The 27484-nt window shown below is 41.6% G+C and overlaps 1 protein-coding gene across 1 annotated transcript; it reads right to left on the bottom strand.

Moving 5' to 3' along the window:
- Positions 1–313: 313 nt before the first annotated feature.
- Positions 314–27391, bottom strand: CDR2 (cerebellar degeneration related protein 2). The gene is made up of 5 exons (XM_055409658.2): positions 26980–27391; positions 15153–15265; positions 2775–2923; positions 2353–2517; positions 314–1302 (listed from the first exon to the last, which is right to left on the bottom strand). Exons 1-5 carry the CDS (start codon positions 27056–27058, stop codon positions 438–440), a joined length of 1371 nt encoding a protein of 456 aa, XP_055265633.1. The 5' UTR covers positions 27059–27391; the 3' UTR covers positions 314–437.
- Positions 27392–27484: the final 93 nt, after the last annotated feature.

Raw genomic sequence — 27484 nt, 5'->3', positions numbered from 1 at the left:
TCTACATAGTTTTCAGAAGTTAAGCAAGAAGGCAGCAGGAATTGTATTAGCTTTGTTTCAACTCTGCCATTTCCCCTATCTAATATACAGTATATTATATATACTACATACTACAGTTACTCCAGGCCTACTTCTCCAGGGGCACAGATCCTCCCTCCACTGGTTCTGGGGCTTTTCAAGGAACTGCAACCTAATCATCGCACTAGCCAGAGGCCAGTCTGTCATGGGATTTCCTGAGGAGCTTAAACGAATTGGATTATACAACTGCCACCAGGAGCCACCTTCCTTCCTCACTCTATGCATTTGCTAATAAATAAGCAAAGCAATGAGGCCAGCGTTAGGAGCAACATCAGGCTTTGCAGTCGACACACACTTGTGTGAGTGGGAGAGAGAGGTAACAGGAAACAGGCCAGTTGGTCGTGGAGCTGGTGGTTCACTTAGGAATGAGAGGAGAGAGATCGGTATTTGGTTCTCTGTTCATCTATCTCCTGTTTAGTTTTCTTGATGCAACTAAAGATCTCCTTAAAAAGCGCTTTGTATTCCGGCGGCGTCGAGGTGGTAGGGGAGCTGATGAGCTCTGGGGCGACAGAGGCCGGGTCCCAGCTGAGGGTGCTGGGCTTGGGCTGGGCGTTCACGGCAGCCAGGTCCTTGGCGGGAGCCCGGGAGGTCTGCACAGCCTTGTGGGACAGGCTGTCCTCCTCCTGCTGGCACTTCTTCAGCAGCTCCTCGTACTTGGCCTTCAGGGCGCTGTACTGTGTGTCCACCTCGTGCAGAAGGGAGATGCCCCTCTGCTTCACCGCCTGCGCCCGGCGGATGCAGGTCTCCTCGTGGCCCCTCACGGTGTCGCTGCCCGCCAGGCTGCTCAGCACCGTCTCGCTGCTGCTGCGCTTGAGAGGCTTCCTGTGCGCTTCGGGCACGGTCAGGAGCATCTCGTCCAGCAGGCTCTGGCCGGGCTCTTTGAAAGGGACAAACAGAGAGTCCGGCACCAGCTTCTCCACCCCGTTCACAAAAGGATGCTCCGCCTGCAACATTTGCCGCATCTCCGCCACCTCCGCCTCCAGCTCCAGCGCGCGGGCTCGGTAGGCGCCCGTGGCCCCCAGCTGCTGCTCCAGCTCGCTGTTCTCCTTCAGCACGAGCCCGTACTCCTCCTCCATGCTCACCCGCTTCTGCCGCTCCAGGCTCAGCTGGGCCTGCAGCATTGTCACTGTTTTCTTCAAATGCTCGTTTTCTTCTTCATCGGGGCTTTGCTCACTTGGTAAGGAAGTGATCTTCTCGGCAAACACATGATCGTACACGAAGTGCCTGGGGGAAATATTGAAAGACTCTTATACAGGCCGACTGAGAATGCAAAGAGGGAGGCTGATGATTTTTTTCCAACTACGTATTTCTGAGGAGCTGTGATATGACTGATTTTTTGCCTATTCCACCCTAGAGCAGTGGCTAAAATGAATGTGTGAGGCTGACAACACATGGAAGAAAACATAACTTTTGTAATTAATCTTTTTTAAAACATTAAAAATGCTACAGAACATCCATTCCCAAAGACCAGCAGTATGACTGAAATTGTTCAAGGAAATCAGAACAGGCAGTGGCGCTCAGTCTTGGCTGCAGATTAGAATCACCTGGGCAGTCCTAAAACATACTGACGCCTGGGTCCCAATACCATAGATTCTGACCTAGCTGGTCTGCCACCTGGACTAGAGGGTTTGTTTTTTTTAAAGCTCTTCCTATGATTCATAATATGCAGCTAAGATTGAGAACCATTGCTGCAGTGATTTTATACCAAGAACATACATCAGAATCACCTGAACAGCCTTTTTACTCACACCTAGAGATTCTGATTAGGCCTGACGGCGATCTGATGAACAGTCAGGTTGAGGCCCACCAAATGCACCAGCTGGTCTCTCTCCTGGTCAGAGTCCTGGGCAACTTGTAACTGTACTTATTTCCTACCTGTTTCTTCCTGAGACTGAAAGCTCCATGAGGGCAGGAACTCTGTTTTGCTCACCACTCCTCACATCTGGCATAGCACCTGCCTTACCACAGGTGTTCAAGAAATAGTTCTTAAATGAAGATTCAATCTCCAAAGTCTAAAGTGTAAAAGGCTTTCTGCAGGCAAAAAAAAAACAACCCTTCCGTTTGCCTGGATTTTGTTTTACTGAAATTTCATTGGACTAAACAATAACAACAACAAAAACTATCACTTGTATGTTTAAGTGGTTTTTTTCAAACCACTGGTAGTCTAATAGCCAAGCTGCATTTCCTAAAAGGGTACTTTTAATCTACTGGGATCCAGAATGTGCCAATGACATGAGATGTTCTCCTGCTTGCAAATGGAAGGTGGGCTCTTACTGGCGGAGGTCATACAGCTCTTTCAAAGACGAGAAGCTGGGTGCCGATTTCTCCTGGTCATGCCTCCCCTGGCTCCTTCTCCTTTGGCTAGATGATTTCAGCTCCTCCACTTGGCTCTGGAGGTGATCAATGTTCATTTGCAGGCATTCAATTGTTTCAGTCAGACTGTGAGGAACAGACAGAAGCCAATTGCAGCTTGTCATATTAAATTAAAGGCATAAGCAGTGAGGAGAGCTTAGTTGGCAACCACTCAAACTGGGCTTTTATAATTGGAAAAGACTTCTATTTAATCTCTATTCTCCATAGAGAATTGAATTAAAGCTTACCCCAGACTGACCTGAACCCACTACAGCCATGTTCTATTCTAATTTATACTAAATGACTTCCCCTAGGGCTTCTTCAATGGATTCTAAAAAATTTACCTCAGAATCTTTTGCTGTGAGGCCTTGCTGTCAGCAACGAGCTTTTGATTTGTTTCTTCCAGCTCCCTCGCGGTGACATCTAATTGCTCATAAACCTTCGCATGCTGTTCATTCATCTGCCGCAGAAGCTCCACCTGCTTGGTCAGATACTGGGAGAAATCATTGTGACCAGGTTACACATTAAACATGTCGGATACCTGCAGTGTTCCAGGTATAGTGTAGAATGTATCCTGCGATTCAATTCTGACACTACCTGGAGTGATAAGGGCTCAGTTCCACAAAACTGCCCCCAATTCAGGTACCAGCGGTAAGTCCTGGGACCACCCGTCCTCTCGACCAAATAGCTATAAATTTGGGAATTCCCATGACCTCCCCTCAGGTTTAATAATCTGCTAAAACAACTCACAGAGCTTGGGAAAGGGATTTACTTACACTTACCGCTTTGTTCCTCTCAGATGCACCACCCTCCCTGGAAACCCCTTAGTTTCCTTTCAGAGTTTTACTGAAGCTTCAGGGCACAGGCATGATTAATTAAATCATGGGCCACTGGTGAACAAACTTGATTCAAGTCCCTGTCCCCTCTGCAGAGGCAGGGGACTGGGCTGAAAGTTCTAACCCTCTAATCATGTGGTCGGCTCCTCTGGCGACCAGTCTCATTCTATCATTCAGGAAATTCCAAGCGATTCAGGACATGGGGACAAAGGTCAAATATATAGTTTTCATGATACCACAATACCACAAGTTTATTTTACGAAATGAAGAACTTAAAATCTCAATTAAACTACTTTTCTTAAAAGGAACTGAGTACAGGCCATCCTTTATATGTTTAGTTCCCCTAAAGCTCATCAATACATTTTAGGCTGGTCTACTCTTACAAAGCACAAAACACACATAAAATTAATGTTTGACAGGAAAATCTAAGACATGATAATCCCACAAAAGAAAAAGCTTGGAACACATGAGCAAAGTTTTAAGCAAAAATGTGTTTTACAGAAATAAGGAAAGCCTAAGTGGGAGGATTTTAGATGATTTTTGCTTGAAAAATATTTTATTTCTTTCTTCTAGATGAGATATTCTGGACAAAGAATAGGGGAAAAATATTGATTTAACCAGAAAAAGATACTTTAACTTAATATTATTCAACAATATTTTTAATTCTGTGAGAATGTTGTCATCATAATCCTCCTTATTTGTGAGAAATCTGCCAGATTATTTATTTTGCTAAGGGTGCCTTCCAACTGGCCGAGGATAAAAGGGAATAATCAATTTTAATGCCTCACTGTCACTTTACCTTGATTCCCTACCCGCTGCATCTCCCCCACTCCCCCTGCCACTGGACTCCAGCTGAAGACTGAAACACTGTATATAATCCAAATGAAACAGTCATAATATTTCTCTGGGGCCCAACCAGAAAGAGGCAAAAGGTAAGTCTGAAGACCAATGACCAAATGGTAACAGACCAAAGACACAACTTTAAAAATACTTTCTTGAGGATCTTCAGACACATCTGTTAAGTATTTGCAAAGCTAATGGACTTCTTTCAAAGAACAGGCTATATGACTTTCAACGGGCTCTCTAAATGGCAGTGTGGCAGAGTTGAAAAAAGTATATGAGGTCGTTTTTCAAAACACAGTTCAGTAGCGATGTGTTGAGAAAACACTTCATTCTCATACCTTTTCATACCCTGAAATTCTTGGCTGAGAATGCTCTGGAAAATTCTTTGAATTTTAGGAAGACAACACACACTTTATACCATCCTCAGTGAGGGCTGGGTAAAACCCTGTAATCAAGATTTAATATTCTCATCAAAGAGTATGAGTAAAGATTACAGAAAGCCTCATACGAGTTCAGGTGAAGGTTTGCTGTCAAATGAATTTGCTGCACTTGGGAAAAAAAAAATATTGTTTTTATAGAACTTTTTGGGTTCAGAATTAAAAATGAATTGTGGATCAGTTAATGCCTACCTTGTAGGACTGAAGGGGCTTCCCTCATAGCTAAGTTGGTTAAGAATCTGCCTGCAATGCACGAGACCCCAGTTGACTCCTGGATCGGAAAGATCCCCTGGAGAAGGGATAGGCTACCCACTCCAGTATTCTTGGGCTTCCCTTGTGGCTCAGCTGGTAAAGAATCCGCCTACAATGTGGGAGACCTGGGTTTGATCCCTGGGTTAGGAAGATCCCCCGGAGAAGGGAAAGGCTACCCACTCTAGTATTCTGGCCTAGAGAATTCCATGGACTGTATAGTCCATGGAGTCTCAGAGTCGGACACAGCTGAGCGACTTTCACTTCGTAGGACTGAAAGTATTAAATGAGAGGGAATGACCACAAGGCATAGCCCCTGTGAAAGCCTGTTTACTTCACTCCCTCAGTCCCCACCAGCCTCTCCTAGAGGTGTGCCCTTAATCCTTCCCTCTGTCTAGCAATGTCCTGGTGGGTTCCTGTCACTGATGGGAATGTGCTCAATCTCTTCAGAACACTGGAGTGGAAAAAAGATTTAGAATACAGAAATGTGTTTAACAGCTGCAGACATTCTGCAGGCTAATTTATGTCAAGTATAAGGTCTCAAGCAGAGCTTCCCCTGTGGCTCAGCAATAAAAAATTTTCCTGCAATGCAGGAGATGTGGGAGACTTGGGTTTGATCCCTGGGTTGGGAAGATCCCCTGCAGAAGGAAGTAGCAACCCACTCCAGTATTCTTGCCAGGAAAATTCCATGGAAAGAGAAGTCTGGCAAGTTATACTCCATGAGGTCGCAAAGAGTCGGACATGACTGAGGAAGGAAACTGTGACAAGCCTAGACAGCATATTAAAAAGCAGAGACATCACTTTGCCAACAAAGATCTGTATAGTCAATCTATGGTTTTTTCCAGTAGTCCTGTACAGATGTAACAACTGGACCATAAAGAAAAAAAAAAAGTGAAAAAAAGACCATAAAGAAAGCTGAGTGCTTCGAACTGTGCTGCAAAAGACTCTTGAGAATCCCTTGGACTACAAGGACATGAAACCAGTCAATCCCAAAGAAAATCAACCCTGAATATTCATTGGAAGGACTGATCCTAAAGCTGAAGCATAGTTTGGCCACCTGATGCGAAGAGCAGACTTACTGGAAAAGACCCTGATGCTGGGAAAGATTGAAGGCAAAAGCAGAAGAGAGCAGCAGAGTATGAGATCATTAAGATAGCATCACAGACTCAATAGACATGAACTTGAGCAAACTCCGGGTAAAAGATGAGGACAGAAGAGGCTGGTATGCTTAGTCCACGGGGTCACAAAGAGTCAGACACGACTTAGCAACTAAACAACAAAGGTCTCAAGTATTCTTTGGGACAATTCACAACAATCTAAAAGTCTAATACATAGCGTGTGTGTGTTTAGTCACTAAGTTATGTCTGACTCTTTTGTGACCCAATGCACAGTAACCTGCCAGGCTCCTCTGCCCATGGGGTTTCCCAGGCAAGAATACTGGAGTGGGTTGCCATTTCCTTCTCCAGGGGATCTTCTAGACCCAGGGATCGAACCTGCAATTCCTGGTTGCAGCATAGACCAGACACTAATTATTAATTTACAACAAGAGATATTCCTGCCCACTAACTGGATTATTCACATCCTCCTTAGGATCTGCCCCTAAAGAGCAGGTGGGAGGCCAGTGCCCATGGAACTCTTGGTAGGCAGAGGACCAGAGGAAGAGAGACGGCCTGAAGGGGGGCAGCAGTAGAGTAGCTAAGAGCACAGGCTGTGGGGTTGGAATTTGGTTTGGAGTCCCACCTTGCCATTTCTAACTGGATGACTTCTATAAGGAACTCAGTTTTTCTCAGGTGAAATTCCATCATCACCTATCTCACAAAGCTGCTGTGAGGTTAATGAGGGAAGGGTTTTTAGCACGGTATCTTGCAAATGGTAAAACTGCTCAATAAGAGCAGCTATTTCATTCTTATTTACAGTTAAGTTTTCAAACTTTTCATGTGCTAAAATTCATCTAGGGTATTTATAAAAGTATAAGAACCTTGGCCCCTTTCCCCTAAAACTGAGTCCATGAGACTGGGACTGAACCAGGATTCTGCATTTTTAGTAAAAACCCCAGGTGATGTTAGTATAAGTGGTCCGTGGATCACAATTAGAGAAATGTTGATCTCAGAAATGGAAAAACAACAGCACTCTTTATCATGTTATATTGTGACATGTTCCTACAGTCATAATTCCCTGAAATCAACTCTTTTCGACCCCTTGGAATCCTTAGGAGTTCATCACCACCAGAAACCACAGTTATCACATGATAGTGGTTGTAGAAATCCTGATTTATTTCATCACTATTTGAAATTACAGTTTTTAAGATTACCATTTGATTTTGATATTTAATGTATTAATAAACATGTTAATATATCAGAATTTTTTTTCAGTATTTTTATAGTCATTTCAATATAACCAATTCCCTTTGTAATTCTGTGTATTTTATGTATTTTAAGAGGGTCATCACAGAGTCACTAGAAAGCCAAAGGGATCCACAGCATAAAGATGGCTAAAACACTCAAGATTATCCTTTAGGCCTCCATGCAAACATAAAGGCTTCAGAACCCTTTCTAGGCCACCCTGTTCAAAGCAGTACCACTCCCAAGGGACACTGTCGTTGGGTTGGCCAAAAAGTTCGTTTGGGTTTTTCCATAAGATGTTATGGAATAATTTCTCTCAAAATACTTTGCACTTAATAAACAACCAAACTGCTTACTTGTTAACATCATAATCTTTCTAATCTTCCTTGAAGAAGGGAAGCCTCTTATATATCTAGTCCATTTAGCACAATTCTTGATACACAATAGGGACTAAAAAAATATTGGTAACTGACAATCTCTAGACCTCTCTTCACAACAGATTATCACACCCAGTACCACAACTCAGACTGCTGGAATGCTGAGAAGAGCTGAGAAGAGCTTTGGCTATAGCCCTTTTGGGAAAAGGCCCTATTAGTCACTAATTCTTCCTTCCTAGCTCCATTTACAGATAATTTCTCTGTGTTTATTCCCCATGGCACAGTTATGCCCCAGCAATCTGAAACAGACTTTTTTTTAACCAGTCTCTCTTACATGGGCGCCAAGATATTGAACCTTTTTAAAAATACAATGTTCAAATTAGATTTGTGGCCAGTAAAAAGGAAACAAGTCAGCACGTAAGTACAAAGAGGCTGTTTACAAAACTACAGTAGGTGCCCCTTATTTGATATATAAAAACCTGTGGAGGGGTGGGAAAACACAATGAAACCATATAGGAAGAACCTGTGATATTTTGGTCTTAGATGACTTGGCTTTAAGGACAATCTGAAGAATGGCAGGGAGCTTGTTTTCATGTAGTAGGAGTTTAATCTTATTATTATTATTAAATCAAAGCTAAACAGAAAAGCCCTTTACTTCTCCAAGACTCTGTGATAGGTTACCTAACAAAGGAGTCTGACTAAACTGGTCAGCAACTTCTAAGGAAAATGTTGAGCCCTCTCAGCAAGCAGTGATATGAGACGAGAGAATCAGAATCCATGTAGTCAGACATTGCTTTAAGGTTGGCCTCTAAAACTTCAAATTAGTATTTAATCAAATTTTTCCAATTCTACAAGGAAATGGGGTTAGCCTATTTTCGACCCTTTATTTAAAGGCATGGCTATGCTTCCTATGTTCTGGTTTTTTCCAATTCAGAATCTTTGATCACAGCCTCAAATGAATCTGCCTGGACTGCAGAGATCCTAAAATTCAAGTGCCAAAAAGAGCTTGAGTACACAAGTATTTGCCATATTAAACAGGGGAGAGTGATGAGGGGATATTTAAGCAAAACAGTGGCAGAAGGGGAACATGGAGGTAGCAAAATCATAGGCAAAAATGTCAACTTATAGGCAAGAGTATCAAAGTTTAAGTTCCATGGGTTGTCTCCCAAATGTCTTAGAATATGTACAGAATGTCAGCTCAAGGAGTATACACCTTTTAGGAGTATAAGGTTCAGGTTATGTGAAGAACCTATAAGCAGGCTGTCTTTATAATTGTGGCAAACCTTTGAAAAAGGACAGGAGGATTAATTAACACCTATTTGCAACTGTAGAACCCTGACCCGGAATGCTGGAAAAGACAGACACAGCCAAACACTCATAAGGAATGGAATGGAAATTTGGCTTTTAAGTAGTGTTGGGATTATCCTTATACTGAAGATTACAGCTCAACTCCTCTGAATTTAGTATCAAAATGACCTTCTACAACACTAAAGAAATGTTTCCCACTACCTTTGAAAAATCTCTCTCCCCTGATTAAAATACTACATTTCCCTTGGAGGAAATTTATGAAGAATTTAAAAAGTATGAAATATGAAAATAAAAACCACTTATAATCTCATTATTAAAAGCTTTGCTTGTTTTAATTTAGATCTACTTTCCAGTAATTGAAAAGGATTTTTTTTTTCAGAATTAAGATTCTTTCATTACTAAAATTCTTGAAACATAGATCAACAGTGCAACAATTCATACTGTCCAAAATATATACACTCACATATATATAAGTGTATATATCATTTAATCACCTCAGAACAGCCCTGTGCCAATGTCGTGCAAGCGTTCTTATCACCATTACACAGCAGAGCAAACAGGATCTGAGAGGTAATTCACTGGCCTAAAATCTAGCCAAAGAATGCTCAAACTACTGCACAACTGCACTCATCTCACACACTAGTAAAGTAATGTTCAAACTTCTCTAAGCCAGGCTTCAATAGTAAGTGAATTGTGAACTTCCAGATGTTCAAGCTGGATTTAGAAAAGGCAGAGGAACCAGATATCAAATTGCCAACATCCACTGGATCATCTAAAAAGCAAGAGAGTTCCAGAAAAACGTCCACTTCTGCTTTATTGACTATGCCAAAGCCTTTGACTGTGTGGATCACAGCAAACTATGGAAAATTCATCAAGAGATGGAAATACCAGACCACCTAACCTGCCTCTTGAGAAATCTGTATGCAGGTCAAGAAGCAACAGTTAGAACTGGACATGGAATAACAAAGGAGTCTGACTGGAACCAGAACAGACTTGTTCCAAACCGGGAAAGGAGTATGTCAAGGCTGTATATTGTCACCCTGCTTATTTAACTTATATGCAGAGTATATCATGAGAAATGCTGGACTGGATGAAACACAAGCTGGAATCAAGACTGTTGGGAGAAATATCAATAACCTCAGATATGTAGGCGACACCACCATAATGGCACAAAGCAAAGAAGAACAAAGAGCCTCTTGATGAAAGTGAAAGAGGAGAGTGAAAAAGTTGGCTGAAAACTCAACATTCAGAAAACCAAGATCATGGCATCCAGTCCCATCACTTCATGGCAAATAGATAGGGAAACAGTGGAAACAGTGTCAGACTTTATATTTTAGCCTTCCAAATCACTGCAGATGGTGACTGCAGCCATGAAATTAAAAGACGCTTACTCCTTGGAAGAAAAAGTTATGACCAACCCAGACAGCTTACTAAAAAGCAGAGACATTACTTTGTCAACAAAGGTCTGTCTAGTCAAAGCTATGGTTTTTCCAGTAGTCATGTATGCAAGTGAAAGTTGGACTATAAAGAAAGCTGAGTGCCAAAGAATTGGTGCTTTTGAACTGTGGTGTTGGAGAAGAGTCTTGGGAGTCCCTTGGACTGCAAGGAGATACAACCAGTCCATTCTAAACGAGATCAGCCCTGAATATTCATTGGAAGGACTGATGCTGAAGCTGAAACTCCAATACTTTGGCCACCTGATAGGAATAACTGACTTATGTGAAAAGACCCTGATGCTGGGAAAGACTGAAGGCAGGAGGAGAAGGGGAAGACAGAGGATGAGATGGTTGAATGGCATCACCGATGCAATGGACATGAGTTTGAGCCAGCTTCAGGAGTTGGTGATGGGTCTGGCGTGCTGCAGTCCATGGGGTCGCAAAGAGTCGGACATGACTGAGCGACTAAACTGAACTGAACTGAAAATCTAGCTATTTGCCATGGAATTGAGGTTTGAAGTCTGAATCCTCTAACACTGAGGTCAGAGCTCCTTCCATTTCCTTTCAAAATCTCCAGAGGTGGAAACATTTAGGAATTATTGGAAGTGCTTTGTAAACTGCTTATCTGTCCTCTGTTAAGATACTGATTTGAACAAGTACTCATTGATTATCTACTATGTTTGAAAGACCATGAATAAACACAGCAACAGCCTTCAAATGGGGAGGAAAGGTGGGGCGGGGAGAGAAGGAGAATAAAACAAATCAAGAAATAAGTATAATATACAGTAGAATATTGATAAATGTAGTAGGGGAAGCATGAAACGCTTTTAAGTTTTCAAGGAAGACATGAGCTCTTGAAATAAAGGCCCCTAAGGCCAGACTCCTTTGACTCCTGTGGGGATAACGCAGGTTTCCAAGCAGAGAAGCAAAAAATACTCAAGGCTGTAGGCTGCTCACACAACTGTCAGAAACTTTAAGAGAATCCAATCGTTTTTGATGGTGTCAGATCTCATTATTCTCCAAAGCTTCTCTCCTTCTCTTCAGCCAAGAAAAAAAAAATTGCTGTGGAATCTTAAAAAATTAGATGCAGAGTAAAAGCCACACAGTATAGGCATCTCTGGAGCCAATCATTACTTTCAAAGCTTAATCTTTTTTTAAAAAAAACACAATGCCTAACAAAATACTGATCAATTTTTATGAGGACTGTTTGAAACCCACGAACAGTTTTTGAAAGCATACTTGTTCTACTGAGAAAATATCCTTTGACAGTTTCCTAGTTGTCTATTTCCATAATGAGTCACAGTTTTGGGAATTTTATCCTAGTATTTTCATCAGTTCCTCACCATTCTTCATCTATTCTTGAGTAGTTTGTTCCAGGACTATTTTCTGGATGATTTAAAATTTCTCTGGGTTGGTAAAGAGGTTCCTTTTTGGCTTTCAATATATTTTCTAAATTTAAAAAATGACCATGTATTACTTTTCAAATCAGGAAAATTTCCAATGAACATTCTAAAAAGTTAGTTTAAAACTTGTACAAGCGATTCCATTTATGCAAAGTTCAAAGATAGGCTAAACTAATCTAAGGGTATTAGAGTGCTGCTTAGTGGGGGTGGTGACTGGAAGAGCTGATAATGTTCTTATTTCTTTTTTTTATAATTTTATTAGTTTTTAAATTTTTGGCTGTACTGGGTCTTTGCTGCTGCACGGGCTTTTCTCTAGTTGCAGAGAGCAGTAATGCATGGATTTCTCATTGTGGAGGCTTCTCTTGTTGCAGAGCACGAGAAGCTCTAGGCAAGTGGGCTTCAGTAGTTGCGGCATCTGGGCTCCAGAGCGCAGGCTCAATAGCTGTGGCACAGGGCTTGGCTGCTCCATAGTATGTGGGATCTTCCCGGACCAGGGATTGAACCCATGTCTCCTGCACTGGCAGGCTGATTCTTTACCACTGAGCCACCAAGGAAGCCCACTTTCTCATTTCTCATCTGGGTGTTGGCTGCAAGGTTATGTTTATGAAAATTATCTGAACTACAGACTTAGCATTGTGCTTTTTCCCTATGTGTATATTTTTTTAAGTTTACTTAAAAGATAAAAAAAAAAAAACATCAGGTTTGAATTAAAGGAAGAGTCCTCATAAAGTTTAGGGGGCTCTCCAAGGGTATAATGATAGGAGACACTATATATACTGCATGGGTCATCATTTAGTAGAGAATCAGGTTCTTCAGCTGCCCGGATACTTTTACGAGAGTGTTCAGGCCATCCTTGGTATAGACTATTGGATAGAGCGGAGAAGGCAATGGCAAGCCACTCCAGTACTGTTGCCTAGAAAATCCCATGGATGGAGGAGCCTGGTAGGCTGCAGTCCGTGGGGTCACTAAGGGTCGGACACGACTGAGTGACTTCACTTTCACTTTTCACTTTCACACATTGGAGAAGGAAATGGCAACCCACTCCAGTGTTCTTGCCTGGAGAATCTCAGGGACGGGAGAGCCTGGTGGGCTTCCGTCTATGGGGTCGCACAGAGTCGGACACGACTGAAGTGACTTAGCAGCAGTAGCATTGGATAGAGATCTTGGAAGTCTGTCATGATCTGCAAGTCTGCCTGGGCACAGGTATAAATTGAGCAGGCAGTAAGTCTAGTCTGTAGGAGGCCCCTGGCTGGTAAGTGGGTTTAGACAGAATTGCCATTTCATCTCCATTTCATCCCACTCCTTATTGACTTTCAGGAAGCGATTTATAAAGAGAAAGAAAGAAAAAAGTCAACCATAATGGCAGAGAAGAAATCTAAGATTTCTAAAGAGAAGAAATCTTTGTTCTTACTCAAAAAATATCTTTGGATAAAGAGTAAAATGCTGAATACTACAACACTTGGTCTATGAACCACTGGACCTGTGTGTCCATTACAGAAACAAGAGATCTATGGAAATGTTTCTGGAAGTACTCCAGGTTAAACTGACTCAACTAGCTTTATATTAATACATATAGTTGATTGTATATTTATTTAATCATTAAGGTCTGACCTGGATACTTCATTTCTATTATCCTTTCCAATATCTTATAAGAATCAGGGGTTGGGGAGAGGTGACTGCTGGGGCCACAGTACCACATCTGTGTGAAACCTTGAATACAAACATATTTTTTAAGGAAAAAAAAAATATTACAGAAGACATTAGATAGTGGAGTGTTATTTATAGATTTGGAGAATCTCAAAGATCTTTGGCTTTTTTTCAGAATGTCAATGACCTCTTTTAATTGTTTAATCATCTTCAATACCACAGAAAACAAAAGTAGAAAGACAGGTAACTTAGACCATAAAGCAATTGTGTTTTCAATCTTTACAGTAACAAATAGGCATCATTCTCTATACAAATGTTTGCACTTTTTAAATCTGTATTTGGCAGATGTGCTAAAATAAGTATTCACTACAGTATTCAGTTATGGTGATTTGTAGGTGCTTTCATGAAAAACACCAATACAAGGTATTAAGACTATGTCTCTACCCAAATTCAAATAAATGTGCCAAACAGTACATGATAAACTTCAGGTATATCCCCTGGGACCACTCTATGAAATCTTCCAGCAGTTGAAAAACAAAGCCCATGAAACAAAATAGGAATGAGTTTCTTGACTATGTATGACACTTGAATATCACAGTTTAAAAATGCCTGGTTTTCCTGCATTTTTAGGTTTCTGCCCAATTCTATGAGTAATAAATTCCACTTTAGGTATGGAAAGTTCTATGCTCTTCTGATATAGAATATACTTAAAATGATAGTTGATGACTTCAATATCATTATAAGGTATACCTTTCTAGAATTATAAAAGCATATTTTGTCACATCATTGGCTAAATTCATAAATCCTGAGAAGGGGGGAGGGCAATCTACTGTATGCATCTTAATTATGATCACTATGTAAAAGTAAGAATACTGAAATGATAAATTTGTCTTTGTTTTAATGACAGGTTTATTCATATTCAAAAACTGAAATCTGTAATTTCTATTGAAGTCAAGGACTATGTCATTCTACTTTGCATTTCTAGCACCTGGTTCAGTATATAATCAGAGCCTAGTAAGTTCTGACCATGATGAATGGTTTCTGTGTTCTAAGGTCTTCTACATTTTTCTGCACATAGACTTGTAAGAGTCCTGGTTCTACTGTATCAATTTGAGGGGAAGGAGTTACAATTTAAGTGCAAGACTTCTTTAAGGTGGGAGGGTAGTTTGGGGCATGAAATGTTCTGAGAGACAACTGTTTGGTTAATATTCACAACTATCATCTTTACAGTCATCTGGCCTACACATAGTTGGGCTACATTAATGGGACCATTTGCAAGACAGCACTTCCATTTTAAAGCCTTAAGCCAGCATCTTTCGTATTATGAAATCAGGTATTTTCATCAAATTTAGGATGGTATTTGGTTAAGGGAAGGGGATGTAGCCAAACAGGGTTTACAGAGGGAGTCTCAACAGACAGTTTTCTTTCTCAGTCTGCTTGGTGGGTACAAGGGTGCCCACTGTATTTTTCTCTTGTACCTTTTTGCATATCTTAAATTTTGCATAATTCATTTTTAAAAGAAAAAAATAAAAAACTAAATGTAATATTCACAGCTTTATTTTGCTTCACATATTGGTAAATATTGGACTATTTACTTCTAGGTATGCTTTACCAAGGGGGTAGAGAGAAATGTCTTTCATCATAACAGATTTATGTACTGAGAAAGCTTAAAGACAGTAAAAATCAACCTCTATACACTTTCCAATGATTCTTTACACTAAAAAAGTCTGCATTATAAATTAAACATTACTTTTAATTCCGAGTGTTACTTCAGTAGAATACCATTGGTATAAGAGCAGAGACAGCCAATACCTCAAAAGTAACTCTCCCGTTGAGTAAATTACCTCGATTTCCTGTAACTGTTCCTGATTGGTTGTGTACATCTGCTGAAGAGAATCCTCCAACTCTGTGTTTCGATCCAGTAATGTCTTCCCAAGCTCAGCAGCAAGTTGGAGATCTAGCACAACAAGCAAATCTTATTACGGTAGTGCAAATGATCTCATTTCAACATTTTACATAAGCCAGGGCTTAAAATAAGAATGAACCAAAACCCAACCCAACGTATAAAGTTTAAGTCAGATCTCAATGGAAGATGGAATGGCACAGAAGGAAACCCGATTCTACTTAAAGTTCAGTGACAATGGGGCCTTTTACCAGATACTGTACTCTCGATGTACCCTTACTGACAAGACATGAAGAATAGTGATGTACTTTATGGAGGTGTATTCATTTGTTTAGGAATGATCATTCAGCATTGTGACGTCTAAGATCATAATTAGTTGTCAAAGTACAGGCAAACCTAAAGTGCCATGAATTTGGCTGCTGTGAATGCAACTGTCAAAGCAAGTATGTTACAGACCCTGGCCTCCTCAGTGGACTACAAATTAAGTCAAAAAAAGGAAAATGGTATAAGTGATTCCCTGGTGGCTCACAGGTTAAAGCGTCTGCCTCCAATGCGGGAGGTCTGGGTTCGATCCCTGGGTCGGGAAGATCCCCTGGAGAAGGAAACGTAACCCACTCCAGTATTCTTGCCTGGAGAAGCCCATGGACGGAGAAGCCTGGTAGGCTACAGTCCACGGGGTCACAAAGAGTCGGACACGACTGAGCGACGGAATGGAACGGATAAGAACACTACTGCAGGTCTCTTTCATTTTTTCTATTTCTTTTCGTTCCTTCTTCAAGATGAAAAAACCAGATAAGCAAAGCAGCAGAAAGTTTGTGTGGTAACTCAGTCATAGCTCATACTTTCATTTAACACAGAATTATATTTCCATTTTAAACCTCACTTTCAACACTCTCTCTTCTTAGGCATATGTGCATATATGACAGCATTAGTCTGTTACACATAATCCCAGAAACAAAAATTTACTGATACAAAAAAGGACAATAGTTGTAACATAGGTACCTGAAACACTTTTCTGCATAGTAAATTGGAGAGGTCCTTTGATAACAGTGGAAAATGCACTGAACTGAGTAGGAAAATCTGGAGTTCAGTTCTGACTGCCATTTGCCAAGTGAACGCTTTAAATAGAGTGACTTTAAACATCTCTACATTTAGTATTCTTGTGTAGAGAGATGACTGTCCTGTAAATATGACTGTGAAAATCAAATGAAATAATACATAAGGAAATACTTTACAAACTAAGCAGCAGTACATAGGCAAAGTTATTATTAGTATTCATTGATTCACAAGTGAATGACTTTGTTGCTGACTGCTACAGCACAATGAAAGCATGAGCGATGACTGAGTTACCACACATACCATACTGCTGCTTTGTTAACAGACACCATGCTAAGATTTGGCTAGAATACTGAATAAATGGATGAAGTTCCTGCTTTCCTGACACTCCCAGATTTACAGGGGAAGTCAGACAGCAAATAAGTAAATAAACTTGAAAACTGTGATAAACACTATTCATCCATACCCGTATGCATATATTCAATAATACTAGACATCATTCTGGGAATATACAAATGAACTCAGCTAGCAAACTCCCTGCCCTCATGGAGCTTATACTCTCATGGGAGAAACAGCATGAAAAAATATATACTAGACAGCAAAAAATGCTTAAAAAAAAAAGAAGGAAGAGGGAAGGAAGGGTATGGATGTGGGAGGCTGAAAGTAAAGAACAGGCAACAGGGTGATATTAGACTCCAGATGTGAAGGACTGAATAAGTGATTCACATAGATCTACTGAGGGGACCAGCATTCGAGGCAGAGGCAAAAGAAGAGCAAAATTCCTGGGAGGAAGCATGACTGGCGATAAAAGGACTGGAACCAATGAGGCTTGAGCACACTGTGTGTGTCTGTGTGTGTTTTGTGGCTGGGGTAGCAGGAGACAAAGAGGGGTTCCAAGGATGGCCAGCTTGTTAAAGCCAAACTAAGGAGATCAAGATGCTGGTTTTCACTGAGTAAAATGGAACCATCTGAGGCTTTTGACCAGCTCCACTCTGGCTGCTGGTTTAGTCAGCTGAAAGGGAATAAGATGGCGGCAGGGTGACAGGAATACTGCAGTCACCTGGGTGAGAGATCGTGGTGGTTTAGACTAGAGTGGGAGAGATGGAGATGAGTAGAAGTGTCAAATATTAGATGTGTTTTGAAAGTAGAGCTAAAAGGATTTGTTAATCAATTAAATGTGCTATGTGAGAGAGAAGAAAAAAAACTTCCAGGTTTTATGATAAAGCACAAAGGATTTTCTTGTTTTAGAAAGGGAGATCATGATGGAAGTCTCTCTAAGAAAACGTTTTAGCTAAAGCTTGAAGGAGGAGGATCTTACCACAAAAACGCCAGGAAGAGGTCCTAAGATGGGAAAGAAACTGGCACACTGTACGGCCCAACATGGCTCATAGTTTCATGTCTGAAATGCAGTACTTGGTTGCAGTCTCAAAAACGACAGAATGATCTCTGTTCATTTCCAAGGCAAGCCATTCAATATCACAGTAATCCAAGTCTATGCCCCAACCACTAGTGCCAAAGAAGCTGAAGTTGAATGGTTCTATGAAGACCTATAAGATCTTAGAGAATGAACACCAAAAGAAGATGTCCTTTTCATCATAGGGGACTGGAATGCAAAAGTAGGAAGTCAAGAGATACCTGGATTAACAGGCAAGTTTGGTCATGGAGTACAAAACGAAACAGGGGGGAAGGCTAACAGAGTTGTGTCAAGAGAACACACTAGATATAGCAAACATTGTCTTAAAACAACACAAGAGATGACTTTACACATGGACATCAATACTGACATCAGACTAATTATATATATTCTTTGCAGCCAAAGATGAAGAAGCTCTATGAAGTCAGCAAAAACAAGACCAAGAGCTGATAGTGGCTCAGATCATGAACAATTATTGCCAAATTCAGACTTAAAATGAAGTAGGCAAAACCACTAGGCCATGTAGGTATGACTTATATCAAATCCCTTACAGTTATACAATGTAAGTGACAAATAGATTCAAGGGATTAGATCTGACAGACTCAGTGTCTGAAGAACTATGGATGAAGGTTTGTAACACTGCACCTGAGGCAGTGATCAAAACCATCAAGAGAAAGAAATGCCAGAAGCAAAATTGCTGTCTGTGGCCTAACAAATAACTGAGAAAACAAGAGAAGCAAAAGGCAAAGGAGAAAAGGAAAGATAAACACATCTGAATGGAGAGTTCTAAAGAATAGCAGGGAGAGATAAGAAAGCCTTCCTCAGTGATCAATGCTAAGAAATAGAGGAAAACAATAGAATTGGAACAACAGAGTGGACAAAACATGGTCCACTGGAGAAGGGAATGGCAAAAACACTTCAGTATTCTTGCCTTGAGAACCCCATGAACAGTATGAAAAGGCAAAAAGACAGGACACTGAAAGATGAACCCCCCAGATCGGTAGGTGCCCAATATGCTACTGGAGATCAGTGGAGAAATAACTCCAGAAAGAATGAAGAGATGGAGCCAAAGCAAAAACAACACCCAATTGTGGATGTGACTGGTGATGGAAGTAAAGTCCGATGCTGTAAAGAGCAATATTGCATAGGAACATGGAATGTTAGGTCCATGAATCAAACTGGACATGGTCAAACAGGAGATGGCAATTTAGGAATTGGACATTCTAGGAATCAGTGAAATAAAATGGACTGGGATGGGTGAATTTAGCTCAGATTACCATTATATCTACTACTGTGGGCAACAATCCCTTACAAGAAATGGAGTAGCCTTCATAGTCAACAAAAGTCTGAAATGCAGTACTTAGATGCAATCTCAAAAATGACAGAATGATCTCTGCTTGTTTGCAAGGCAAACCATTCAATATCACAGTAATCCAAGTCTATGCCCCGACCAGTAATACTGAAGAAGCTGAACGGTTCTGTGAAGACCTACAAGACCTTCTAGCACTAACACCAGAAAAAGATGTCCTTTTCATTATAGGGGACTGGAATGCAAAAGCAGTCAAGAAACACCTGGAGTAACAGGCAAATTCGGCCTTGGAGCACGGAATGAAGCAGGGCAAAGGATAATAGAGTTTTGCCAAGAGAACACACTGGTCATAGCAAACACCCTCTTCCAACAGCACCAGAGAAGACCCTACACATGGACATCACCAGATGGCCAACACCGAAATCTGACTGATTATATTCTTTGCAGCCAAAGATGGAGGAGCTCTATACAGTCAGCAAAAACAAGACTGGGAGCTGACTGTGGCTCAGATCATGAACTCCCTATTGCCAAATTCAGACTTAAATTGAAGAAAGTAGGGAAAACCACTAGACCATTCAGGTATGACCTAAATCAAATCCCTTACGCTTATATAGTGGAAGTGACAAATAGATTCAAGGGATTAGATCTGATAAGAGTGCCTGAAGAACTATGGACAGAGGTTCATGACATTGTACAGGAGGCAGGGATCAAAACCATCCCCAAGAAAAAGAAATGCAAAAAGGCAAAATGGTGGTCTGAGGAGGCCTTACAAATAGCTGAGAAAAGAAAAGAAGTGAAAGGCAAAGGAGAAAAGGAAAGATATATCCATTTGAATGCAGAGTTCTAAAGAATAGCAAGGAGAGGTAAGAAAGTCTTCCTCAATGATCAGTGCAAAGAAATAGAGGAAAATAACAGAATGGGAAAGACTAGAGATCTCTTCAAGAAAATCAGAGATACCAAGGGAACATTTCATGCAAAGATGGGCTCAATAAAGGACAGAAATGGTATGGACCTAACAGAAGCAGGAGATATTAAGAAAAGGTGGCCAGAATACACAGAGGACTATACAAAAAAGATCTTCATGATCCAGAAAACCACAATGGTGTGATCACTCACCTAGAGTCAGACATCCTGGAATGAGAAGTCAAGTGGGTCTTAGGAAGCATCACTATGAACAAAGCTGGTGGAGGTGATGGAATTCCAGTTGAGCTATTTCAAATCCTAAAAGATGATGCTGTGAAAGTGCTGCACTCAATATGCCAGCAAATTTGGAAAACTCAGCAGTGGCCACAGGACTGGAAAAGGTCAGTCTTCATTCCAATCCCAAAGAAAGGGAATGCCAAAGAATATTCATACTACTGCACAACTGTACTCATCTCACACACTAGCAAAGTAATGCTCAAAATTTTCCAAGCCAGGTTTCAACAGTACGTGAACTATGAAATTCCACATGTTCAAGCTGGATTTAGAAAAGGCAGAGGAACCAGGATCATATTGCCAACATACGCTGGATCATCGAAAAAGCAAGAGAGTTCCAGAGAAACATCTACTTCTGCTTTATTGACTATGCCAAAGCCTTTGACTGTGTGGATCACAACGAACTGTGGAAAATTCTTCAAGAGATTGGAATACCAGACCACCTGACCTGCCTCTTGAGAAATCTGTATGCAAATCAAGAAGCAACAGCAGACTGGTTCCAAATTGGGAAAGGAGTACGTCAAGACTATATATTGTCACCCTGCTTATTTAACTTATATGCAGAGTACAGTATGAGAAATGCTGGGCTGGATGAAGCACAAGCTGGAATCAAGATTGCCGGGAGAAATGTCAATAACCTCAGATATGCAGACACCACCCTTATGAAAGAAAGCGAAGAAGAACTAAAGAGCATCTTGATGAAAGTGAAAGAGGAGAGTGAAAAGGTTGGCTTGAAACTCAAAATTCAGAAAACAAAGATCATGGCATCCTGTCCCATCACTTCATGGCAAATAGATGGGGAAACAGTGAGAGACTATTTTTTTATGTTCAAAATCACTGCAGATGGTGATTGCAGCCTTGAAATTAAAAGATGCTTACTCCTTGGAAGAAAAAGTTATGACCAACGCAGACAACTTACTAAAAAGCAGAGATGTTACTTTGCCAACAAGGTCCATCTAGTCAAAGCTATGGTTTTTCCAGTAGTCTTGTATGCATGTGAGAGTTGGACTACAAAGAAAACTGAGTGCCAAAGAACTGATGGTTTTGAACTGTGGTGTTGGAGAAGACTTTTGAGAGTCCCTTGGACTGCAAGGAGATCCAACCAGTCCATCCTAAAGGAGATTAGTCTGAATATTCAATAGAATGACTGATGCTGAAGCTGAAACACCAATACTTTGGCCACCTGATGCGAAGAACTGACTCATTTGAAAAGACCCTGATGCTGGGAATGATTGAAGGTGGGAGAAGGGGACGACAGAGGATGAGATGGTTGGATGGCATCACTGACTTGATGGACATGAGTTTGAGCAAGCTCGCGAGTTGGTGATGGACAGGGAAGCCTGGCGTGCTGCGATTCATGGGGTCACAAAGAGTTGGACACAACCGAGTGACTGAACAACAGCTGCCCAACATAAAGCCAGTGTGACAGAAGCTCACCGGGGAGAGTGGTATGGGAGCTGGAGGAGCAGGTACGGTTCAGATTACAGAAAGTATTATCAGCCATGGTAAGGAAAGTTTAGATTTTATTCTAAGTATACTGGAAAGTCATTTCACCCAGTGTCGAAAAATATACTTATTACACTTATTATCAAAAGAGGGAACCTCACCACATATGATTTTAAAACAATTTTTAGAGGTTGACAAACAAGGTTTAACATTTAATTCATTAAACCAATATTAGAACTGAACCCAGAATAAGTGGTAACTGGAAAGCAACTTTTGTTACCTGGTACTGGCCATTTGAGGGCATAATTAACATTGTGGTTGGTTAGTTTTCCCTCACAAGGAAAACAGAAGGCAGCAAAACCCACGATATACCACTCCAGCTCATTTTAAAACATCTTACACCCATTTAAACTAAAACAGTATACTTTTGGTAGATCAGTGTTAAAATACATTCTCTTGTGATTTAAATACTAACAATGTCTATTAATGTACTTAAGACTTCATATACCAAATCTATGAAATAATATCTTGTATTCACAAGACATCGAAACCCTTTACAAACTGTTCAACATTGCGAACATTTGACATTAATTTTTTATATCTTTTCAAGGTAGTTAACTCAGATTTTCAAATAAGAAGCACAGAGATGCTTAGAAAGTGATCTGACCAATTCCACGTGGTGAGTCATAATAAGCAAAAGAGAAATCCCTGTCAACAGATTCTAACTTTCACCCTCATTACAATTCTCTATTATCCATATCTACACACTTTTAAGTTTGTTGACAGGGATGTCCACATCTTTGCTTAAGGTACAGAGTTCCTCAGTCTTTTTACTTGTTTTCCTAGATGACAATGAGAAACTAGAGTTGAGCTCTTTGGCTTTTACTGCCTGTGCTGCCAGGGAAAGCATATACAACCCCAGGCAAGTTGTTATCTTGTTTTCTCTAAATGAAAAAGGAACTACGTACAGCTGAGATTTCCAGAAATAATTATTTTACACTCATAGGGTGTGTAATGTGTATACACAGCCCCACAAAGGAACCATCATGCTGAATTATTAAGGACAAAGCAAACGTTACCTAGACATTACTTAAGTCTCTCCTGGCCTTCTACAAAGTGGTAAGTAATTCCTCACTGGGAAAGACCAGAGACTCACCAAAGATATTCTCATCCAGCAACCAAAACCTGAGCCAAAACCTCTTCCAGAAACAAGACTAATTTGAGACCATCTACAGCTATTTCGCAAAGAGTCGGACACGACTGAGCAACTGAACTGAACTGAACAGCTATTTCCTTCAGTTAGGAAACTACCTATGTTACTTAATATCAGCCAGGAGCACCTTTCCTGTTCCTGCTGTCGCAGAAGAGATGCCAAGTATAGCACTCTTGCAGTCAATATCAAACAGAGAAGAATTTGAGACTTGTCCTTATCGCAATCCTTATTTTGAGTTAAACAAAACCCAAGCCTGGCTCAGTAACCCGAAGTCTCAGTCGTCTAAATATTTCATTGGACGTGGAGGATAGTATTCTGGCAAAACAAGTCTCAACTACAAGAAAGCGTCTGTGAAGTCACACTGTATAATAGGATATTACTTCATCTGTTAGTTTAAAGACAAAAGTCTTTTTTGGTCTTTAAAAAAAAAAAAAAAGAAGTTTATTTCCTGTTGTGTAGCATCTGGCTTCCATTACCAAAAGGAGCCAAAAGCTGGCAGCAAGCCCAAGAAGGTTTTCTAAATAATTTGTGGAGGGACTGGGAGAATATTCAGTGTCCTTTATTCTTACTTAACACACAAAAGAAAAGGAAACAATATAGTTTTGAAGCTTTATACACCTGTTCATCTCACTTTACAAAAAGGATTTTCATTAAGAGGTTGTCTTTTCTAAATCCTCTTGAACTGGCGTAGGCAACCACTAAAAATACCGCAGATTTACTGCAGGCTTGAGAACTGCAACTTCAATACCTTTATGTTTAATATTCTTCCACTAATCAGTCTTTGCAAGTGATACTAATCTATTTTAACAATATAAACTATTAGCTTTAAACAGATAGTCTACTCAGCCCTATGCCCTAGGTAAAAAATTAACTCTAGCAGTCAGGTGATTTTTAAAAAAGAACTTCCTTCCTTCCAGAATTCTGAAATCTTTAAATTTCACTGCTATTACATTTTTCTTCAGTTGTTTTTCTTTGAAGAGGATGACATATTCCCATGTTAGCTGTAGTCTCTAGCATTCATTCAATAACGTTAAGGCTGAAAGTTTTTCCTATTACAAAAACAAATGCGTCATCCGGTGATGCTTCTGTGTAACTCCTGTTGCCGATGTTACTATAATTGGGAAAGCAAAAAATCTGAATATAAACATCAAGAAAAATGATGGTGTCAGTTTTAATGACCCTCCAAACAGTGATTCAGCAAATTCGTTGCTCATATGGAAAATGTGCTCATCTTATAAAGTAGAAATCTTAATTGAAACTAAGATTTCATTTGCTGATCCATACAGTAGAAACCCAAATCCTTATTCGAAGCTTGTACAGCTCGTCAAACGACAATTACAACAGCAGCTGGTCTAAAAGAAAACCGAGTCTCTGAAGTCTTTCCACCTTGTTCTCAGGGGCACATTTCAAAGCAAGCACCATCATTACCTACAGAGAAGGCTCCTGCTGTCCCAGAAAGGATCTTACTCACAGAGATCACAGTCAGTATTCTTACTCTGTCAACTCAGCCCTCTGACAAAAGAAGCTCTCTTCAAAGTGTTTTATAAAAGCAACGGGTTTTCTTCTTCTGCCTGCACACAATTTCACATGTTTCTAACAAGGTATGAATGGTAGACCACAGCCTTCTGAGGTTAGAAACTTTCAACAATTTTAATTTTTACAAAGAAGGCCCCAAGCAAACTTTGGTAAAGAGATTCAATCTACTTAAGTAATGCTTCTATTGCTGAAGAAAAAAAAAACTGTAGTTCTATGACTGAGCACAGGATCTTAGAAAACTGTACTGTGTTAGCAACTCTCTTCAAATAAGGCGCTCAGTAAAATTAACAGTGAGGATGTTAAAAAATGAACAGACATGTGTCTGCACTTGATAAAATCCCACTAGATCTGCTTATCAGTCTAAGAGGACAGACTTGCTCCCAAACCTTACTCAGCAGCAAAATTATCTAGTGAGGGCCCACCCACTGCCAAGCACTGTAGCGGGCACACCAGGAGGCAGCACCTCCAGTCAACAGATTCCTAGTAAAGGAGCAGGATCCTGTCTGTCCTGTGGACAGGCCCTGTAGTCCTAGTGCCTCACTGAACACCTGGCACAGAATAAATACAATCTCTGAAAAATTAACAAAAGATCCATTACAAGTTTAGGAGTTAACATATAATGTAATGAGAGTGGGACAAAGAGACCCTTCTATTCACACTGTAGCCTTCATTCTTTCACAGGCCAAATGCACAGTTGTGACTTGGAATTTCACATCTATTACTACCCCACACACTTGGTAATGACACACAGGGTTATGTCAAAGTCCATTGTGATAACAGATACAAAAGTCCTCTGAAAAGAACAGACCAAATTCCAAACGGAAACTGGTGCTAGGAAGTTTGGACCTGTGCGCTTCAAGATTTCATTGAATTTTTACACCTGATGACTTGATTTCAATCAGAGGTTACAGAGTTCCATGTCTAACCTCAATATGTTACATTTGCTCCTCAGTTAAGTTGAAATATTACAAGTGGTTGTTCCTAACAACCTCCCACAGGGGGGAAGTGCAGTGTAGACTAATGTGCCTGGTGGAAGAGGGCCATGAAAACAATAATTCTGTGTGAGGGCCTCAGTTCAGGTCAACAAATGTTAAAATTGAGTTTCTATTATGTGCTAAGTATTGTGCTAGATAGATTAAAAACAAAAACAAAAACCTGTACACTTTCTAAATACAGTAAAGAAAACTATTTAGTTTTGATTATAGGGCAAACTGCTTCATTTCTTTATAGGGAAAGACTGCAATTGCAAAATGGTTGCCTCATAAATTCTGGTGAAAGTATCAAACTAGGCCATCAATCCTTCTGGGGCATTCTGAAAACAGGTTAAAACGTAAGACAAATCTGCCTTGTGGATGCTGTGAATATGATGGCAAATACTGCACTGCAGCCACTGAACAGGTTGGACTATGTAAGCATAATTCCTTACATAAACTTTAACTTATATAAAGACTATATAAACTCTGATTTAAGCGACAGGCCACGACATATTGATTTAAGAAATCACCTTCCCCCAAAAGAGTTCCTTATGTTTATTTTCTAAGTATGAGTCTTTTAAGCCTACATTCTTTCCCCCTCTAGGTTCAATGGTTAGCATGAACAAACACCATGGCCATTTAATATTCAACTAAATGAGATGTTAACTTTTTATGCCAGTTGAGAGATGAAATACTTGACTTACACAGAATTGCTGAAATAGAAGATGCCTGAAAAAAATTTCTCTGGAGACAGGAAATCCACGACAGGCCAAGAGAGGAATGCCTGTTGTTAATAAGGTAGGGGCAAAGTGAAGAAGCAGCTGAGGTAGAAGTGCCCTCAAGTCATTCCCTTGGCATCAGGTAAACTACACCTAAGGAGCCCCCCTCTCACCCCGTCTAACACAAACTGAAAGCTGTAAACCAGGTGGCGAAGAAGAGACAGGGGTTTGAGCAGTGACCAGGACGACTCCTCATTCTGAGTGTGCGGGTTCAAAAATACTTTGCCCTACAGCAGAAACTAACAGAGTATTGTAAATCAACTATACTACAATAAAAATCAGTCAAAAAAACAAAAAACGACTTGCTCCCACATTTGAGGGAAGTCACTTGGCCGCTTCAGCATCCGCGTTACCCATTTGGAAAAGGGAAACAGTATGAGTTACTCTCTCAACGGAGTTGTTGTGCGGATCAAATGTGTGCGCGACTCCTGCCACACGGCGCTGCCACGCCGGGTCCACCACCTGCAGCAGCTCAGACTCGCCGGCTGTGGTTCCTCCCCGACGCGGACAGCCGGGAAGGGGCCGCCCCTCGCCGCTCCGAGGAACTCCGTGGGGATTAAATCAGTTAATCCCCGGCGCCCGGTCAGCTCCGGACACGCAGCAGTGGCGGGGACGACGGGGGATGCTGATTACCGCGCAGGAGCCCAGGCCCGCGCGGCGCAGTCCTCCCGCGCGGGACCGGCAGACGCGACAGTCCCAACGCCAGGTGAGCGCCAGACCTTCCCCGGCCCTGGCGTCGGGGGGCCCCGAGCAAAATCAACTTTTTAACAGTTTCGCGGCCAGGAGGCGAAGCCTCAAGCCGGCGGCCGCCCTGGCCAGGCCCGCCTGGCGACCGCACCCTCACCTTGCTGGAGGTCCTGGTGGTCGTACCACGGCTCGTCCTCCTTCATCTCAAACTCCTCCACCAGGTTTTCCGCCAGCATCTCGGCCGGCTCTTCCGGGGGCAGCGGCCCCCGCCGCCGCCGGCCCGCCTCAGCCGCTGCCCCGGGCTCTCCGCCGGCCCCTCCGCCCTCAGCCAGAGCCGCCCTCGGGCAGGACGCGCCGCCGCCCAGGCTCCACCGCGACGCCCGACCACAGCCGCCGGCGCCGCCGAGGGGCGGCCCGCAGCGAACAGCGCGGACCGGCTTCCCTCGCGCCGCCCAACCGCCCCAACGGCCGGCGCCCGAGCGCGAGCGCCTGAGTCGGCTCTCCGAGCCGGCTCCTCACGCCGCTGCCGGGCCCAACGTGGCACTTTGGCAGAACCCTCCCGGACCGGGGCTGCGATTCAAACCCCCGGCGGCGCTTCGGCCAATCGCGAGCAGGCCGCCGGCCGAGCGGCGGCGACGTCGTCCAATCGCGTCTCGCCGCAG

Source organism: Moschus berezovskii, chromosome 27 (genome assembly GCF_049115385.1).
Source record: "Moschus berezovskii isolate FMDL1 chromosome 27, NW_MosBer_1.0, whole genome shotgun sequence".
Lineage (NCBI taxonomy): Eukaryota > Metazoa > Chordata > Mammalia > Artiodactyla > Moschidae > Moschus > Moschus berezovskii.
Note: the sequence above shows the minus strand (reverse complement) of the source record. Positions and strands in the feature narration are given on the sequence as shown.

What these genes read in the sequence shown, in the direction of transcription:
- CDR2 (XM_055409658.2), bottom strand. Translation starts at nt 27,058, where the DNA reads ATGCTGGCGGAAAACCTGGTGGAGGAGTTTGAGATGAAGGAGGACGAG. An exon ending in CCACCAGGACCTCCAGCAAG is followed by an intron (nt 15,266 to 26,979) that starts GTGAGGGTGCGG and finishes TTGTTGTGCTAG; the next exon opens with ATCTCCAACTTGCTGCTGAG. An exon ending in GAGCTGTATGACCTCCGCCA is followed by an intron (nt 1,303 to 2,352) that starts GTAAGAGCCCAC and finishes TATTTCCCCCAG; the next exon opens with GCACTTCGTGTACGATCATG.